Source organism: Macaca thibetana, chromosome 13, assembly GCF_024542745.1.
Source record: "Macaca thibetana thibetana isolate TM-01 chromosome 13, ASM2454274v1, whole genome shotgun sequence".
In the NCBI taxonomy this organism is placed as follows: Eukaryota; Metazoa; Chordata; class Mammalia; order Primates; family Cercopithecidae; genus Macaca; species Macaca thibetana.
The window spans coordinates 15,452,663-15,472,813 of record NC_065590.1 but is presented as its reverse complement, the minus strand read 5'-3'; the positions used below and the strand labels follow the sequence as shown (position 1 = coordinate 15,472,813).

Here is a 20,151-nt window from a genome sequence, read left to right as displayed (position 1 = left end):
TAGTTTGTGCCTGTAATCCCAGCTATGCAGTAGGCTAAGGTGGGAGGATCACTTGAGGCCAGGAGTTCAAGACCAGCCTGGGCAACATAGTGAGACCCTGTCTCAAATTTATTTAAAAAATTATTTTTTTAAAAAGAAGCATAGTTTAGGGCAACAATATTAATTTGTTTAAAAAAATGAAGCAAAGTTAGATACAAAGCAGGGCAATAATATAACAGTTGGGTTTACCTTTTCTACTGAACAGAAATAATTTTATATTCTAGTGAATATTGATCTTGCTACTCATCAATCTTCTGCAAGTTAATGAGTAACTCTACAGAGCCTTGTCTTCAATCAATGGTAAATAGCAAATCAAGCAAAAATACTTTCCTTTACAGAAGGGGTCAGCAAACTATGGCCCATGGGTCAGCTCTGGCCTCTTGCCTGTTTTTGTAATCAAGATATACTGGAACACAGACACACTCATTTGTCATGTGTTGTCTATTGGCTGCTTTCATGTTGTAATGGTGGTTGAGTATTTGTGACAGAGACCTCATGCTCTTCAGGCTGAAAAGATTTACTATCTGACCTTTTACAAAAAAAAATTTGTGGACTCCTGCCTGAGAGCATCAGATGCCCCTTGGGCAGGCAGCTTAGACACCAAAAATGCACACCTACTGTCTTTGCCTTTTCCCCACATTTGGATAATTTTTAACACAGTGTTTTAGCCTTTACCCTCTTATGCCTGCTCTCATAGGACAGTTCTGCTTTAGCCAGTCCAATTGTTTAGACTTTTGTGATGCTAAATCTGTAAAAACGCAGGGATCCAGGCTGAGCGCAGTGTCTCACACTTGTAATCCCAGCACTTTGGGAAGCAGAGGCAAGAGGATCACTTGAGCCCAGGGGTTCTAGACCAGCCTAGGCAACCTGGCGAAACCCTGTCTCTACAAAATAAAAAGAAAAAAAATTAGCCAGGCATGGTAGCACATGCCTGTATTCCCAGCTACTGGGGAGGCTGAGGCAAGAGAATTGCTTGAGCCCAGGAGGTTGAGGCTGCAGTGAGCCATGATCATGCCACTGCACTCCAGCCTGGAAGACACAAGACCCTGTCTCGAGAGGGAGGGAAGAAAAAGTAGGGATCAGGGACATGGGGTAGGGGATTTTTTTAAAAAAATTTAAATCAAAGCAGCCTCCATTCCACAAAATTGAATGAAAGTTCTCTGGGGCAGGGATTTTAACAGGGAATTTGGAAGAGAAAAGTGGAGACAGCAGTAAGGAAAATGGATATGAGAGAAAAAGAGAATATTAAGAAATGTTGCTTGAGCTATGTACAATTTTCATGGAGTTTGTGGAAATAAAGGATCAGATTTGTTTTAAACTGCTTTTTTTTTTTTTCGGTGCCAGAACGTGTGTGCGTGTGTGAATGTGTGTGTGTAAGTGTGAGCGTGTGGTGGGTGGACGGATATCTTCCTGACTGGGACTCAGTGCTGAGATGGGCATCGCAGTTGCTTGTTGTCAGGGATACAGAAGAACCAACAAGGATGAAGTACACAAGGATTGTCAACCTGTTGGGGATGGCTGGCTGCACAGCCGGGTCAAGACTACCTGGGCGGCTCCTCTCTCAGGCCTTCTGACTTGAAGAATGGCCAGCTTCTGTGAGGTCAATACAAGAAGAACTTATGTGCACAGAAAGAATATTTACAGTTACTTGATCTTAAATTTATATAATTAAATTTATTATAATTATAAATTCAAAAACTTTTTTTTTTTCTTTTTGAGACAGGGTCTCACTTTATAGCCCCTGCTGGAATGCAGTAGTATGTACTTGGCTCACTGCAGCCTTGACCTCCTGGGCTCAGATGTTCCTCCCCCCTCAGCCTCCCAAGTAGCTGGGACCACAGGTGTGTGCTACTGAGAGGTGACAATGTGCTAGCAGCCCTCACTCTCAGCGCCTCCTCGGCCTCTGCGTCCACTCTGGTGGCGCTTTAGGAGCCCTTCAGCCTGCCAGGGCACTGTGGGAGCCCCTCTCTGGGCTGGCTGAGGCTGGAGCCACCTCCCTCTGCTTGTGGGGAGGTGTGGAAGGAGAGGCACGGGTGGAAGCGGAGCTGCGCGCGTCGCTCGAGGGCCAGCGCGAGTTCCCGCATGCGCAGGCTCGGAGGGCCACACACACTGAGCGGCCGGCCGGTGCCACCAGCCCAGGGCAGTGAGGGGCTTAGCACCTGGGCCAGCAGCTGCGGAGGTTGCGCTGGGTCCCCCAGCAGTGCCTGCCCTCCGGTGCTGCACTCAAATTCTCGTTGGGTTTAGCTGCCTCTCCGCGGGGCAGGGCTGGGGACTTGCGGCACTCAAATTCTCGTTGGGTTTAGCTGCCTCCCAGCGGGGCAGGGCTGGGGACTTGCAGCCCGCCATGTCTGAGCTCCCCCACCACAGTGGGCTCCCGCGCGGCCACAGCCTCTCTGACGGGCGCCGCCCCCTGCTCCATGTCGCCTGGTCCCCTCGACTGCCCAAGGGCTGAGGAGTGCAGGCACGGCTGGGGACTGGCGGGCAGCTCTGCCTGCAGCCCTGCTGCAGGATACACTAGGTGAAGCCAGCTGGGCTCCTGAGCTGGATGGGGACTTGGAGAACTTTTGTGTCTAGCGGGAGGGTTGTATACACCAATCAGTACTCTGTGTCTAGCTCAGGGTTTGTAAATATACCAATCAGTACTTTGTGTCTAGCTCAGGGTTTGTAAATACACCAATTGGTACTCTGTATCTAGCTAACCTAGTGGGGACTTGGAGAACTTTTCTGTCTAGCACTCTATGTCTAGCTCAGGGATTGTAAACGCACCAATCAGCACTCTGTCAAAACGGACCAATCAGCTCTCTGTAAAATGGACCAATCGGCAGGATGTGGGTGGGATCAGATAAGGGAGTAAAAGCAGGCTGCCCGCACCAGTAGTGTCAAGCTGCTGGAGGGTTTGTTCTTTCCCTCTTTGCAATAAGTTTTGCTGATGCTCACTCTTTGGGTGCACCTTGCCTTTATGAGCTGTAACACTCACTGCAAACATCTGTAGCTTCACTCTTGAAGGCAATGAGACCACAAACCTACCAGGAAGAACAGACAACTCCAGACGCGCTGCCTTTAAGAGCTATAACACTCACCACGAAGGTCTGCAGCTTCACTCCTGACAGCGAGACCACGAACCCACCAGAAGGAAGAAGCTCCAGACACATCTGAACATCTGAAGGAACAAATTCCGGACACACCATCTTTAAGAACTGTAACACTCATGGCGAGGGTCCGCGGCTTCATTCTTGAAGTCAGTGAGACCAAGAACTCACCAATTCTGGACACATTACCACACCTGACTATTTTTGAGATAGAGTCTTGCTGAGTCGCCCAGGCTGGAGTGCAGTGGGACTATCTCAGCTAACTGCAACCTCCGCCTGCTGGGTTCAAGTGATTCCTCTGCCGTCAGCCTCCCGAGTAGCTGGGATTGCTGTCACCCACCACCACACCCAGCTAATCTTTTTGTATTTTTAGTAGAGATGGGGTTTCATCATGTTGGCCAGACTGGTCTCGAACTCCTGACCTCAAGAGATCCTCCAGCCTCAGCCTCCCAAAGTGCTGGGATTACAGGCATGAGCCACTGCACCTGGCCGATTTTTTATTTTTAGTAAAGATGAGGTCTGTGTTGACCAGATTGGTCTTGAGCTCCTGGGCTCAAGCGATCCTCCTGTCTTAGCCTCCCAATGTGCTGGGATTAGAGGTGTGAACCACCATGCCTGGCCCCTAAATTTTCTTAATGCTTTAAGTTCAACTAACAAATCTTACTATTCTATTTATAAGGCCTCTTTTTAATATAACAGAAATGCCACTTCTCTTTGAATTAATGCTCAGTTTTGTCATTGCATTACGTCACCAACCTAAATCACAGAGAGAGACTCTCTAAAAGAAAATGATGTTTCTTTGGGAATAGAGCATTGCAATAGGAATATGCACTCCATAGTAAACTCTGTGCATATGCAGGGTAAGTAAAGAAGACAAAGGTTTTCACAGGAAGACGAAGGTTTTCAAAAGAAAAAAATGAGCATTACATCACTGTTTTGAAATAGTTATGCTGGGCTACTAAGATCAATAACAAAGATATTGCCAGTCTGAGGTTGGACAGCCAGTTGCTGGGCACATGTGCTTAAAGCAGTATTTTTTGTGTAAGGTTGCAATGGCCTTTGTGCAAGGTTTTGTTTTTTGCAGAGTCTTTTTCATGGTCAGGGATACAAGCATGAGAACTCTTTCTTCATGGCCTTTCCTGGCTCCATTTATCAGGGTTTTCTTAACATTAGTGTCTCCATTTTGATTTTGACAACTTTCACACCATAGTAAATCCTCCTAAATACTTAACTCTCTTTTCTAGCATAGTTAATTGAGTTCCCTTAAATATTTTAAACTACAAATTTAATATATCAGATTCTTTCAAACACTACAAATGCCTACCAAGGCGGACTTAAAAATCAGATGAATAAAATCTTTCTAGCCACCTAAGCAATCCCTAAAACTCCAAAAAAAGAAAATTTAAAAAAATGTAGTAAATCAGACTCAAAATTCACACTCTTTTTACAAACTTAACCACATTGTTTTAGACATTTCAAATTAAAATAGAAGTCTAATATCAATTACACATTTCAAATTGGGATTACAAAGTAATATTTTATATTCTTTAATGTGCAGCATTGTCTCAGACACATTAAATAACAAAGGCATTACCTGGGGGATTCTAAAACAACACTTATTTGTAAACTTAACGCAAAAGTGTTGCTGCAGTGGGTTTCCTTTAGGTCATCAGCTCTATGCCTTTCTTTTTTTTCCCCTAGTGTTGTAAAGCCACTGAACTAAGGGGTGCAAATTGCAGATTAACCACTACAGGTGGTTCCTAGGACAAAGATTCTGGCACTGAGGTTTCTGAGTCAAAGTTTCTAAGTACTTGATTTGGGCTGTTGGCTAGTGAATCTGAGACAGGGTCATTGGTCTACACTAGCCACAGGGTAACACACTGAGTCATTCTCAGAGTTGGGATCAGGCTCCTAAGTCAGCGAAAGGCCCTAAGACTTTTTAGTTGTGAGTTGGTTTCGTAACCAAGTCCCATGAATACCTTTTAAATGTCATGCTTACCTATTTTATCTTAACTGCTTTCAACTTTTTCCACCTGATTTATGTAGGTACAATTTTGCACCTCCTGTCTGGTTTGTAGTTAATATCTTTTATTGCTTTATTCTACTCAACTAATTTTTTTAGTTCCTGTTTTTGTTTTTTGTTTTTTGTTTTTTTTTTGAGACGGAGTCTCGCTCTGTCGCCCAGGCTGGAATGCAGTGGCCGGATCTCAGCTCACTGCAAGCTCCGCCTCCCGGGTTTACGCCATTCTCCTGCCTCAGCCTCCCGAGTAGCTGGGATTACAGGCGCCCGCCACCTCGCCCGGCTAGTTTTTTGTATTTTTTTTAGTAGAGACAGGGTTTCACCGGGTTAGCCAGGATGGTCTCGGTCTCCTGACCTGGTGATCCGCCCGTCTCGGCCTCCCAAAGTGCTGGGATTACAGGCTTGAGCCACCGCGCCCGGCCCTGTTTTTGTTTTTTTTAAATGTGTGCTGATGACTACAATTCTAAACTCATTCTACTGATTAATGGGTGCTTTAAAATCTGAGCAGTCTTTTGCGTTTACTGCCTGTGATGGCTCGTCCCACTAGCTAAAGTGTGTGACCACTGCTTACAGCACCATGTGATAATGAGTAAGGGAGAGATGCTGCCCAGACTCTTCTAGGAGCAGTCAGTAGGACCTTCCAGGGGTTGCAAGCAAACCATGGCAATATGTGGAGTGTGGCAGAGGATGGCCCCAAGAGGATGTGGGTGCAGCTCAGCTTAGTCTGAGAGGAAGAGCTGGAGAGGAGAGCCCAGTCTGTACAGGTGTGACAGCCACAAGGACCTCAAGAACTAATATGGCTGAGTGGACTTTATGTGCTATCTCATTCAGAAAACAGGAGCAATCAGAAAGGAGTTACCTCCTGTTTCTGTCCTAGGAATTGCTAACCTACTTGCATCTGAATGATGTCCATCACCTCCCTTCATCACCTCCTCTGGAGGCTTTGCAAGGATTTGACTCCTGCATTAGTGATCTCTCTCACCTACGTTGTGATTCATATGAACTTACTAGTGTGCTATGTGACAACTACCATCTTAAACATAAAAACCCTCTTTTGATTCCATGGCTCCCTCCAGCTACCCCTGCATTTCTCTGTCCCCCTGCCCCGTCTCTACATGCACTTTTATTTTACAGCAGAACTACTTAAGGGAGCCTCAGTGCTCCTTGTCTCCTTGTCTCCGCCTTTCATTCTCTTCTTAGTTCACTCCAGTCAGCCTTCCATCCTCAAGCTCTTCTTCGCTTTTGTTTTAGGGCCACTGACATCCTCTTTCTTGCCAAATTCAATGGCCAGGTCCTCACTTACTCAACTGCTCAGCATTGTTGGGCCTGGTGGACCACATTCTCCTTCACCCACCTTTTCTTGCTCTCTCCTCTCTCCAGATGTTTGTCTCTTCTCACTGGCTACTCCTCTTTTGTCTCCTTTGTTAGCTCCATTTCTTCCTTCCAACCTCACTGTGCTGGTGTGCCCAGTGCTCAGTTTTTAGCTATTTTGTCTTTTCCAGTGGCATTCATTAAGTGGTTTCATGTGACCCAGGGCATTATATACCTTCTACATGACAGTTACTCCTGAATATGAATCTCAGGAAAGATTTGGATTTGTTTTTAATTAATTTTTTAAAATTTTATTTTAATAAATGAGGTCTTTCTCTGTCATCCAGGCTGGAGTGTAGTGTTGAGTGATGTGATTATAGCTCACTGCAACCTTGAACCATGGGCTCAAGTGATCCTCCTGCCTCAGCTTCCTGAGTAGCTGGGACTACAGGCATGTGCCACTATGCCTGGCTGGCTTTTTTTTTTTTTTTTTTTTTTTTTTTGTAGAGACGGGGTCTTGCTCTATTGCTTAGGCTCATCACAAACTCCTGGCTTCAAGTGATCCACCCGCCTCAGCCTCCCAAAGTGCTGGGATTACAGGTGTGAGACCTGCTCAGGCTAAGATTCAGATTTTGTATTCAATTGACTATTTGACATCTTATCTCAAATACTAATTAACTTGGCCAAAATATATAACTTTTGACCCCTGCCCCCACAATACTTGCCCCTTCCCTAGACTTCTCCATTTCTGTTAAATATCCTCAGTTAGTCAACCCTCAAACCTATGAATGCCCCTTGATTTCTTTCTTTCCCTCATCTCCTACGTTGACGCCATCAGCTAGTTCTGTTGCCTTTATCCCCAGAATATAATCCTCACCATCTTCTCTCCTATTTCCCAAGTCTAAGATGTCAGTCTCTCCTGCACAGTCCATTGTCCTGGCCTCCTGATTGGTCTGCTTCCACTTTTGACATTTCTACTCCTCCTTCCCCCAGGGTCAATTTTTCATAGCAAGAGTGGCATTTTTAAAACCATATATTAGATCATCCCTTTTGTGTTTGAGAACCTTCAAGGGCTTTGCATCATACACCAAGTTGACACCTCTCCTACCCAGGCCTGGCTCTTTCCTGCCCCTCTGTCCTCTCAGCCCCTCCACCTGTTGCTCAGGCTGCTTCAGCCACACCGGCCTTCTTGCCATGCCACATTTGTGCTAAGCCCACGTCCAACCTCGGGGCCTTTGCACTCGCATTACCTCTGTTTGGCATGCTGTACCCCAGATCTTTGCATCATTGGTAGCTTCTCTACATTCAGGCACCTGCTCAAGCTACCTTTTCAGAGGGCCTTCCCTGGCCACCTCATCTGAAATAGCACCTCCGATTGCACCCATCCAGTTATTCTCCATCCTGTTCTCTTGCTTGGTGATTTTCCATCACTGATGAGGAAATGAACCATGGAATGCTAGGGCTGATAACCAGAACTTTCCCCCACCCTCGCATTATTACAGAGGAGGAAATGAGGTCAGAGGTAAGATGGGCCCAGGATTTCTACTCCAGCCTGGACTGCAGGCACAGCACTGATCTCAGCTGTGTTCACTCTTGGCATTCATCCAACCCTTCTATCTCCAACTGCCCCGTTTACCAGAAAGTGAAATGTTCTCAAATACAGTGAGCTGCCTGACTTGGACAGCAACCCAGGGTCCCTGGCACCCTGCTTTCTTCCTCCCTGCCATCCTTTCCCCTCCAAGACCTACCTTTCCCTGTGATTCTGGCCCACATGCTGCATTTCATGGTTTTATGACCTGCTTTGAGAGGGATTTGAATTTTCTTTTTTTTTTCTTTTTTTGAGACGGAGTCACGCTCTGTTGCCCAGGCTGGAGTGCAGTGGCCTGATCTCGGCTCACTGCAAGCTCCACCTCCTGGGTTCACACCATTCTTCTGCCTCAGCCTCCCGAGTAGCTGGGACTACAGGTGCCCGCCACCATGCCCAGCTAATTTTTTTGTATTTTTAGTAGAGACAGGGTTTCACCGTGTTAGCCAGGATGGTCTCGATCTCCTGACCTTGTGATCTGCCCGCCTCGGTCTCCCTAGTGCTGGGATTACAGGCGCGAACCACTGCGCCCGGCCTGAATTTTCATGATTATTTATGTAAGCAAATCATTATGCTTATACAAATGAGAAAAGGAGTGCTTCTGGACTTCCCAGGGATGCAATCTTATCACTTGGCTTGCCTCCATATTGCTAATTAAGGACCCAGGATGTGGGTGAGATGTGCTAAAAGCTAGGAGGAGGCTCTGGGCTATGACTATGGCCCACAGCCCCGGGCAGGCATCACACCAGTCCTTTAGGTCATCCTCACGCCAGCTTCCAGTTGAATCAGATGTTTGTGAGTAACTCAGCAAGGCTGTATGGGAAATGAAGAAGGAGGTGGGGAAGAGGTCTGTGCAGAAGACACGCTGACTTACCCCTCTACCTCTGACCAGGGTGTGGTAGCAGCCACCCACCCCCCAAGTCTGTCTTCCAGGCCACGTTTGCTTTCCCTCACCTTTGCATCTTTTATCTTCTGCCAGCCCAGGTGCTTGCTGACTCCAGCCCACGCCTATAGGATAAACCACAGCCTGTCCCTACAGACAAAGAAGGAGGATATTGAGGTTGAGCTGCTGAGGACTAGCAGCTCCCTCAACTCAACAGTTGTCTTTCATTTCAGATATTTTTTTCTTGGATAAAATCTTTAAAAATTATTATTTTATTTCTGAATAATATATTTACATGATTGAAAAGTCAAATTGTAGACCAGGCATGGCTCCTCATGCCTGTAATCCTAGCAATTTGGGAGGCTGAGGCGGGAGGATCACTTGAGCCCAGGAGTTCAAGACCGGCCTGGGCAACATAGTGAGACCCTGTGTTTACAAAAAGTTAAAAAGCAAAATTAGCTGGGCATGGCGGATGATATGGTCTGGCTCTGTGACCCAACTCAAATCTCGTGTTGAATTTTAATTCTCAATGTTGAGGGAGGGTCCTGGTGGGAGGTGATTGGATCATGGGGGTGGTTTCTCTCTTGCTGTTCTCATGATAGTGAGTGAGTTCTCACAAGACCTGTTTGTTTTAAAGTGTGTAGCACCTTCCCCTTCACTCTCTCTCTCTCTCCTGCTCCGCCACAGGAAGACGTGCGTGTTTCCCCTTTGTCTTCTGCCATGATTGTAAGTTTCCTGAAGCCTTCCAGCCATGCTTCCTATACAGCCTATAGAACTGTGAATCGGTTAGACCTCTTTTCTTCGTAAATTACCCAGTCTCAGGTCATTCTTTATAGCAGTGTGAGAATGGACTAATATAGTATCATATGCTTGTAGTCCCAGCTGCTCAGGAGGCTAAGGTAGGAGGATTGCTTGAGCGTGGGAGTTTTGAGGCTGCAGTGAGCCATGACTGTACCACTGCTCTCCAGCCTGGGTGACAGCGAGACCTTGTCTCAAAAAAAAAAAAAAAAATAAAATAAAAAAAAAATAAAGAAAAGAAAAAACAAAAAAAACCTCCCAAACTGTATAAAATGTGTTCATAAAAGTGTCTTGCTCCCACACCTGTCCCTATATATCTTATTCCTCAGCCTCTGACAACTACTTTATTCATTTTTTATGTATCTTCCAGAATTAAAAAAAATAAAATACACACACAGTAGAATGTATTGCCCTTCTTCCCCTCCCTTTTGTTACATCAGAGTTAGTATATCATAAATACGGTCTGCATCTTGTTCTTTTTCAGCTATCAGCATGTCTTGGAGAGGATTTCATATTCGTGCAGACAGCGTGTATTAGTCAGTCCTTGCACTGCTATGAGGAAATACCTGAGACTGGGTAATTTATAAAGAAAAGAAGTTTAATTGGCTCACAGCTTCACAGGCTGTTCCATAGGAAGCATGGCAGCATCTGCTTCTGGGGAGGCCTTCGGAAGCTTTTACTCATGCAGAAGGCAAAACGGGAGTGGGTGTCTTACATGGCAGGAGCAGGACTGAGAGAGAGAGAGAGAGAGAGAGAGAGAGAGAGAAAGGATGCCACATACTTTTAAACAACCAGATCTTGGGAGAACTCTATCATGAGAACAGGACCAAAGGGATAGTGCTAAACCATTCATAAGAACTCCACACCTGTGGTCCAATCACCCCACACTAGGCCCTGCCTCCAACATTGGAGATTACAATTTCACATGAGATTTGGGCTGGGACACAGATCCAAACAATACCAGAGTGCTTTCTCATTCTTTTCTATAGCTGTCTAATATTCTATATCTTTTACTTCATTTAGCCAGTCTCTTGTTGATAGACACTTGGGTTACTTCCAATTTTTCCTATTACAAATCATGTGCAATGAATAATTTTGATCGTTTTTCATTTCACATGGGTTATGTCCATCTGTAGGATAAATCTCCAGGAGTGAAATTGCTGGATCAAAGGGGAAGTGCACTTGTGATTTTCATAGTTAGCAAATTTTGTTCTATAAGGGTCATATCAATTTATAGTCCCACATGTAATATTTAACAGCGGGGATTTCCTGGCAGTTTAACCAACAAGGTCTCTTGTTAAACTTTTGATCTTTGTCAATCTGATGGGAAAATACTAGTATCTCAAAGTGCTTTTAATTTGACTTTCTTATTACAATGTTAAGCGTTGGTTTTTTTCTGCCCAAGATCAAATTGTTTTACTCTGCCCAAGATCAAATAGTATTTTCTTTTCTGTGAACAGACTGTGAAGATCCCTTGCCTCTTGTTTTGCTGGAGTTTTGTTCTTTTTTTCCTAATGTTTTGAGGCAGTTCTTTACATGTGAAGCAAATTGTCTCCTTACCTAGGATGTGAGTTGCAAATACTTTTCCCCTGGCTCATTTTGTGCTTTGACTTTGCTTCTGGTGATTCCTACAATTCGGAAAGTGTACTTTTTCCATCATTCATTCTTATACCCCCATGTCCTTGTTCATGCTGGTTCTTCTACCTGAGGGCCTTTTGTTTTCTTTTCTTTTCTATCTGGAAACATTTTTTAGAGATGGGGTCTCACTCTGTCACCCAGGCTGGAGTGCAGTGGTATGATCATAGCTCACTGCAATCTTGAACTTCTGGGCTCAAGCAATCCTCTAGTGTCAGCTTCCCAACTAGCTAGGACTACAGGTGCATGCCAGCATGCCTAGCAGATTGTTTTATTTATTTTTTTGTAGAGATGGGGGTCTTACTATGTTGTCCAGGCTGGTCTTGAACTCCTGGGCTCAAGCGATCTTCCTGCCTCTGCCACCCAAAGTGCTGGGATTACAGGCGTAAGCCACTTTGCCCGGCCCATGTGGGGAAATTTTCTGTTTATCCCTTTAGGCAAGATGGCAAGATTCTTATGTCACTCTCCTCACTCCTTCCTGGATACTCCTTTTGTATTTTATCTTACTCTACTTGTCATGTTGCCTTGTTGTTGCTTGTACCTATCTGCCTCTCCTGAGGAGGAACTTGTTACCCTTCTTGTCTCTGCACTCCCAGCTCCTAGTACATAGCCCTTGCTCAACAGATGTTTGGTGCATTGACAGAGAAATCACTGGTAGCTGTTACTACCAATCCTGACTCCCTGCAGCGCTTCAGCTGATCCTGTTCCAGATGTGCACTGAATATCCTTTTGTTGAACACCAGAAATAAAGGGGATGGGTGAGGAGGATAGTCTTCAGTGGCCAAGGATGTTTCTAGGTACTTTGCAGCACTCAGCAATAGGGAGTGGGCTTCTAGTCCCCCAAGAACTCTCACAGCCCTGTTTATCTTTACTGTTCAGGGTCAAATCCAAGACAAGTCAATGATCAGGAAAGACCTTTTTTTTTTTTTTTAACAGTGAAGTTTATTTCAGAACCATTGAATAGTATGGTCATATTTGCTCATTTATAAATATTCCCATTTAAATAATCTAAGCTTATATATTTGCAGTCTTAAGTAAAGGACTTGATTTAAAGAGAGCTCACCAGTCCAGGTTGAATTGAATAGCTATAAAAACTGGGCTCTATTACAGACACTGCTATTTCTTGCCCCCCTTGAATAAATTAAATAGAACAATCAATAAAATAAACAAATAAATAAATAGGGAAGCAGTTGCTCATCAGAATGTGGGAGCAAAGAACAGAGGGTTTCTTAGAACCACATGTGGCCATGGTTTCTGTCAGGTGGGCTTAAGTGAGTGGGAGAGGTAAGAGAGGCCTGGCTCAACAAAGGGGCTGAGGATTGGCCCTGAAAGGAGGGAGCTGACTGTCCTGGCTGATGGACAGGAGATCTTCTTAGCACTATCCTAAGGCAGGCAGTTGGGCACTGGTGTAGACAACAGGGAAGTCCAGGCTCTAGCCACACTCAAAACCTTTCTGTTCCCTTTCTGCCCGTCCTATGGATTGAGTCGACATTCAGCACAGGACCTTCTGGGTACAGCCCTCAAGACACAAATTGCATGGTGAAGTCAGTTATATCCTGGCCACCTCTGGTCCCTCCCAGGAAGACGGGCATGTTTTCCGCTTGAGAGGTGCTGATGTACCAGTTGGGGAATTGGGCAGACTCGAATTCCAGCTTGTTATTGATTTCTATCTTGTTGAAGACAAATCGCTTTTCCATCTTCTTCTTTGGGTAGTTTTTGGGATCTACACTCTGCAGCAAAAGAGAAAGAAGAATTTTTGTGAGGCAAGGGACAAAGATGCCATGGGAAAGATGTTCTTTGGGTTGGCCAGAGAGGAAACTGATGAGCGGGTCACAGGATCAGGACTCCTGAGTTAGAACTGGGCCCCCAACTTTCTGTGTGGTTACTAAAAGAGCTCTTCTTCTTTTCTAAAGCTTAGTGCCAAATGCTGAGGAGCATAATGTAGGTGAATTTTTTTTAAGTGAAAATTAGGCTAGAGCTTCTTGAAGTACCTATTTTCCAGGGGCTTTTTACTGTATTTTTCCCTATGGTCCTAGAATGACATCAACTTGGAAATGTAGCTTTTGCTGGGAAAGCTGGAGGTGATAGTGGTGGTGATTTTGGGAGTGGAGAGGATGTGACAATGGGATCCTTTAAGTCATTTATTTCCCAAAGTGTCTATCAAATGAGAGCAGCCCTGACAATATATAATCTGTTGGGGTCATAACTATGGTAGGATACGATAACATCAGAAAAATGATTTAATTTTCTGCAGCAGGATTGAAAGTTGCATGCACTTAAAAATTATGTTAAATTTATTTACATTAATGCAACATTGTCAAATAGACCTGTTCCCAGCTTTTCCTAGGGATGGGGGCGGGGAGAAGGTGGTTGTGAGTGATAGAAGGTGGTTATAAGTGATAGCTGGAGACTGAGAAGGGCTTCATTCCATAGCATTCACTTACCTCCAGCTGTAGCGTGGGCTTATCATCTTTCAACACACAGGACAGGTACAGATTCTTTGCCTTGAGGCCCAAGGCCACAGGTATTTTGTCATTACTTTCTTCTCCTTGTACAAAGGACATGGAGAACACCACTGAAGAAAGAAGGGGGTCTTGTGGTTAGGGACACAGCAGTGCAGGGTCAGCCCAACCCCTGGGCCCCATGAGTAGGACACATGTAATTTGGTATCCTCTGTGGGAACCCACAGTGAGGCTCCTTGGCCTAAGAGACAGGATAACTTGACTTCTCACAGACAATAGCAGGGTCATTTCATTGATTTAGGGTTTCCCCTCAAAGGCCTGAGGGTTTCTCAGAGCCTCATAGAAGTGGAAATGGAGAATGAAAGAGGGTCTGCGTCTTAAATGCTGAAGGAAGGAAGGAAGGAAGCCATTGTGTCACTGGCTGGCAATGTGCGCATCCACAGGAGCAGTACGACTTGATCAATGTGGAAGGCAAGGAAAGAGGTGAAGCTGTACTTCTGCCGGAAATCAGGCACCAGAACTGTTTCAGGAACAGAGAGTAGCCCGTGGGAAGAAACTGGGAGAGGAGAGGCTGAGCTGGGAAAGTGGCTCCAAAGAGAGACACTCATTTTGATCTTCCTCAGTCACAGCAGTGTCAGTTGGAGGCCCTGGGATCACTCTTACTACCCGATTCCGAAGAAACAGGATTTTCTTGGCCTGGCTGAGAGCAAATAGCTTCGCCCTGAGTGAGGCTGCCTTTCAAGGTCAGCAGCCTTAGTTGCCCACACCTCTGTGCACAGGCTCTGGCTACTGTGGCACGATGCCAGGAAGATCACCACAGCTCATGATGGGCTCACCGCACTTGAAACATTTGCCAGTTATAGCGGAGAGATATAAGTTCCTGCTGGGCAGTAAAATTTCCCTACAAGGAACCACCTGGCATTGGGTGGGACGGATGTTGGGGCAAGGGGGCAAGGCTGGGGAGGGGGATGGACACATTATCGCTCCAGCACTCTTGTTTCAGCCTCAACAACAGGAAGAGAGAACCCACAGGCAGTTAGGCCTTGTCCATCAAATGACACCATATTGTGGAAGAATTGACATTGCACTATGCCCAAGAGACTTGGGTGGACATGGTCCTGGGAGTGCTTGAGCCGTCTAATTTCTCAGGGTCACACTCCTGTTGACAAATGCACTGGCCAGTGCAATCAAATGTGCCATTTCTAGGACCAAAGTTTGTATATTCTTTTTTAATGTTTCTTTTCACTTGTGTTGATCATTTGCCTTAAATTCACTTTCTACTTTGTTTAAAACATGGAGAATTAGCAAGCTGCCAGGAGGCCAGGCAGGGAAACCAGGATGTTTCCATTTACCTTGTTGCTCCAGATCCTGTCCCTGGAGGTGGAGAGCTTTCAGTTCATATGGACCAGACATCACCAAGCTTTTGAGCTGTGCATCCCGGAGTGTGCAGTGCAGTGATCGTACAGGTGCATCATGCACACAAGCGTCGTTATTGCGTGTGTCGAGGAAGACAGGTTCTGAAATGTGGAGCACATGTTGTTTAGGTATAAAATCAGAAGGGCAGGCCTCGTGAGGTGAGGCAGCAGAATTGATTTCTTGGAGGACACCTGAGCATATACAGTCAAAGTCTGATGACAACACCGGTGAGGACGAAGCTGGGAGTGGGGTGACTAAGAACACTGGACCTGACACTATTAGACATGGGTTCCAGCTTCAGCTCTTTTACTGCTCACTGTGGACGAGCAACAGAGCTACTCAGGTAAAATGGTGATGGTCATACCACTAGCCCACAGGGAGGTTACCAACATCTGAACATCGTGGTGGCAATGTAAGTGAAAGGCCCCTGAGAAAGAGTGAGGGAGTTGCAAATGTCAGTAGCAATCAAGATCTTCTTTAATAATAGTTTCCACTAAATAGATGATTGCTTTGGTTTCCAGCCTTCTTTGTTTTTTCTCCCTGCTGGGCCTTCTACCTTTAAAGAGCTTCGGCTCTGGGGGAATTGAGTTGGCTGGTGCATGATGACTTCCAAGAGGACACAAGTGGAGATCTACTGCCTGCTCTTGGCTAAGTACCTTCTTCAAAGATGAAGGGAATCAAGGTGCTCAGGTCATTGTCCTGGAAGATCTGTGGGCAGGGAACCAGCATCTTCCTTAGCTTCTCCATGGCTACAACAACCGACACGGCCTGCCGGAAGCCCTTGTTGTAGTGCTCGTGGGAGATTTGTAGCTGGATGCCGCCATCCAGAGGGCAGAGGTCTAGATCCTGGAAGGAGCACTGCAGAGAGAGTGAGGGAGGGAACCTGGTGAGGTGGTCCTGCCAGGAACCGTGCTTTGACATCAGAGAGGACAAAGCTCAGAGAGGAGGAAGGGGATTGAAAGAATCCTGAGCTTCTGAAGATCATCCCTCTCTGGGCCAGGTGTGGTGGCTCATGCCTGTAATCCGAGCACTTTGGGAGGCCAAGGTGGGCGAATCATTTGAGGTCAGGAGTTCAAAACCAGCCTGGCCAACATGGTGAAACCCCTTCTCTACTAAAAATACAAAAATTAGCTGGGTGTGGTGGGGCACACCTGTAATCCCAACTATTCAAGAGACTGAGGCACGAGAATCGCTTGAACTTGGGAGGCGGAGTTTGCAGTAAGCCGAGATTGTACCATTGCCCTCCAGCCTGGGCAACAGAGTGAGACTCCGTGTCATAAAATAAAATAAAATAAAATAAAATAAAAATAATAAAATAAAATAAAAAGATGATCCCTCTCTGAAGCTCAAGGAGGTTAAGGGTGTACTCAAGAGCACATGGCAGGTTAGAGGCAGACTCAGGACTAGAATGTGAGCTTTCTCTCACCTTACAGGCTATTCTTTTAGAATAAATCCCATTTCTACCTTGTTCATCTTTTTTGTACATGCCCCACCTACACCATACATGTGTACCTTTTCTATATCTTTTTGTATCCCTAATGCTGTGACACTATGATTTGCTTTATCATGCTGATGACCATCACATTTTCCATTCACCTATGCTCACTCAGCAAGTATTCAGTTTTTCTACGCCATTCCTTTTTTTTCTTTTTCATAACACTGTCTCATAGGCATTCTGCAAATCCTGTAAGAGTAGTTACTTTTTGTGAAATATTACCACTTTCCTCTTATTCAGAGAAGCTCAGTATTAAGTCTTAACTGAGGTTGCCTCAAGGCATGATAATGGTTCAAAGGCTTGAAAGACAGTTAAAGAGACCTCTAAGTGCACAAATGGAAGTGAGCAGGAGAGAATTTCCTGCCTGGAGCAGAGCCAAGCTGCTGGAAAAGGCAATGGGGGCAAAGGCCAGGCAGACAAGCCAATGGGCTCCTCCTACAGCTGGAGCCAACCAGTTATGCCAGTCTTAGGACTTTTAAAGAAATGTGTTTTTAACAAGACTGAGGACTGGATTATGAGGCTAGGGGAGGCTGTCACAAACTGGAATAAAATAAAGCCAGAGAAAAGTGGCTGCCTCCTAACCTGCACAACTGCCCTATATAGGCTGATGGCTGGGCCACCTAGAAAGGTTACCGAGCATCATATAAAACAGAAGGGACGGCAGGAATATAACATGGCTCTCTGTAAGGATGAGTCTGAAAAATGCTCATTTGCTGCCCAAATGCCCTTAGCTACAACTGAAAATATTTCAGAACTGAAGGTTGGATGCTGGCATCTCAGAGATCATCCAGCTCAGCCCTTTATTTTTCAGATGAGGTCCAAAGAGGGTAAAATGACTTGTCAAGGTCACACAGCAAGTGAATGGTTTTCTTTCAAGTCTCAATTAATCTTTTTGTTTACATCATCTATGTCTTGTTGCTATAAACTTCACCCCATGGAGCAAAAAACTATTCTACTCAAAAGGGGTAGACATATGTTAGTTCTCAAGATCATCTCTTGATTTCAGAGTTTAACTCAAGTGATTGGCATAGGCTGAACCCATCTCCTAAAAGGAGAATCAAATTTGTGTTGAAGACTTGGCTGTCTTCCTACTACGAAATGGGAAGCCTTAACACTACTCCTTCCCTGTCACCACCAAGTGTGGCCACCACCACCACTGTTAGTGAGTGACTATGATGATACGGTGACCAGGTGGCCAGGTCAGCAAGTGGTGCGTCCTGTGTCTCACTGGAAGAGGTTAAAGTTGTTCTAAAACAAAATGCCATGGCATCAAAGTGGCTCAGCACTCTTTTCTTTGAGCTTTCCCTGTGTTAGAGCCCTTCGCTGGGTTGGGAGCTAAACCCACAGTCTTACCTTCATCTGTTTAGGGCCATCGACTTCAAAGAACAAGTCATCCTCGTTGCCGCTGTAATAAAAACAGGGACATGTCTCAATTATATCTTCTAAACAGGTTTATTTTTCCTTCCCTGTGTACAAGACTTGACTGTTCATAAGAAACTGCAAACAGCCTGTCTCTCAAAGCTGCCTGAAAACACCTGGCAAGTTCCACAGTGATATGCGCAGAACAGTCTAGAAGGCAGATTCTAGGCCTGGCAGGTGGGCACCCTGGGTGCTCCCTGTTGGATCTTGAGGCCTAACCTCTAGCCCAGCAGAGTCAGCTAAAATCTGAGCTCTCCTTCTCCCTCCAAGCCACACTTTGCAAAGGGGTTCCTTGTATTGTCAGCTTGGAATCTTTTCTCCCCATTTGCCTGTGCAGGAGGCCCTTGCAACAACACTTCTGGATAGCCTCCAGGCCCCAAGGCTGGAGGGACTTATAATGGGAAAGTAGTGTTTCAACCAGGTTTACTTGGAACCCTGTTTGCCACTGAAAGAGGCAATTTAGGGGGAAAATATTGTCTCCAAGCACAGATAACACTCTACTCTTGAAAGAGGAGCCCTGCTCATGTGACTTGTCTCAGTGTCCCCACTGACCTGTAGTAAGCCATCATTTCACTGGCGAGTTCAGGTACTTCTGCCATGGCTACTTCAGACACCTGTGTAAAAAGGAGAAAATGAGTGACTTCCCCATGACGGCTACATTCACGTGTGATTTCTCTCAGCATCCAGTACGTGGCAGGCATGCAAATAAGTGATCTCTGAGTGAATGAATGAATGTGTGAAAGAGAAGTCCTTTGGGTGTAGAGAAAAGCATTTACTAAACCAAACCCCAGCTAGCAATGTATTTGCTAGGAGAGCTGGAGCAGAGGTTTCGACGCTAACCTTTAGGGTGTCAGCTGCTAGATAAGCAGTATTCATTCCCAGAATATTTCCCCAGTCATAAGCATTATATTACACCTGGCATTTCTGCAAAAAGCTGAGAGAGGGAGGCAGAGAGGGAGGGAGGAAAAGAGGGAGGATGGGGGGGGTGGGGAGAGAGAGAGAGAGAGAGAGAAAGAGATACACACAAAGAGGGAGAGAGACAGAGAGACTCCCTTAGCACCTAGTTGTAAGGAAGAATTAAAGTCATACTTGAGCAATGAAGATTGCTGAGGAGAATCCCAGAGCAGTCTGTTGTGCCTTCTGCCTCGAAGAGGTTTGCTGTCTGCCAGTTTCTCCCTCGCTGTTTTATGGCTTTCAAAAGCAGAAGTAGGGGTCTGAGAAATTTCTCTGTTGAATACCTGATTTCACAATCAAGTTAAAGGAAAGGGGAAAAGAAAAGAGTATTGGTGGAAGCTTCTAGGGGAGGGGACTAATAAACTGAAATAATTCTCTGGTTCGTGGAAGGGCAAGGAGCAAACTATGACACATTTTGCAAATGTATCACTATGCAAATACGCATTGTTTTTCTGACAGCCATTGTGCAGTTGATGTCCACATTAAAATACTGGATTTTCCTAGGTTAGAAGAATGTTTAAATTTAGGACATCTGGGACAAAGTGGAAGACACACAGATTTATACATGCAAATACTTTTCTTCATTCACTTCTTTGTACTTAAGTTTAGGAATGTTCCCACTTAGAGATGGATAAATGGGTACAATGAAGGGGCAGTAGCCCTCCCTGTCTGGATTGAGGGTAGGGGTCTCTACCTTGGGTGCTGTTCTCTGCCTCAGGAGCTCTCTGTCAATTGCAGGAGCCTCTGGGGAGACACTTGACCTTTCTTGGATGGGGCAGGGAACATACAGTATGCAGGGTTCAGGCTCCTGATAGAGTTGGGGCAACCCTGGAGATAAGCTCACACAACCCTGCAAGACCAGGTGCTGTTACCCTAGCCAATCTCATGGATAAACCTGATCAGTGCCAGATGATCTCTGCCTAAAATGATTTTTTGGTGAACTCTGAAAAGTGGAATATTGTTTCTGTAAGAATATCCATCTGAGACTCTATCTCTTGGTAATACCAAGAGTTATCAGTTTCTCTTTAACCGAGACACCAGCTAA

General features: G+C 45.4%; 2 protein-coding genes across 6 annotated transcripts in view; one reads left to right on the top strand and one right to left on the bottom strand.

Annotated features, from left to right (window-relative positions):
- Positions 1–20,151, top strand: part of IL37 (interleukin 37) — a 164,504-nt gene that overhangs the window by 52,853 nt on the left and 91,500 nt on the right. The window contains exon 3 of one of the 5 annotated variants that reach the window (XM_050752965.1): positions 264–339. The exons of the other annotated variants lie outside the window; for them this stretch is intronic. The gene's annotated coding sequence lies outside the window, so the exon portion shown is untranslated. The remainder of the gene's footprint in view (positions 1–263; positions 340–20,151) is intronic. 5 annotated transcript variants of the gene reach the window in all.
- Positions 12,294–19,436, bottom strand: IL1B (interleukin 1 beta). Its single transcript, XM_050752963.1, has 7 exons — positions 19,242–19,436; positions 18,705–18,766; positions 18,087–18,138; positions 15,895–16,096; positions 15,175–15,339; positions 13,805–13,935; positions 12,294–13,090 (listed from the first exon to the last, which is right to left on the bottom strand). Exons 2-7 carry the CDS (start codon positions 18,749–18,751, stop codon positions 12,881–12,883), a joined length of 807 nt encoding a protein of 268 aa, XP_050608920.1. The 5' UTR covers positions 18,752–18,766; positions 19,242–19,436; the 3' UTR covers positions 12,294–12,880.

Bases quoted from the DNA above. Each gene is read 5' to 3' on its own strand.
- IL1B (XM_050752963.1), bottom strand. From the start codon at position 18,751: ATGGCAGAAGTACCTGAACTCGCCAGTGAAATGATGGCTTACTACAG. The intron at 18,139-18,704 runs GTCAGTGGGGAC...TTTTTATTACAG, and splicing joins GAAATGATGGCTTACTACAG to CGGCAACGAGGATGACTTGT. The intron at 13,091-13,804 runs GTAAGTGAATGC...CTTTTGCTGCAG, and splicing joins AGCCCACGCTACAGCTGGAG to AGTGTAGATCCCAAAAACTA.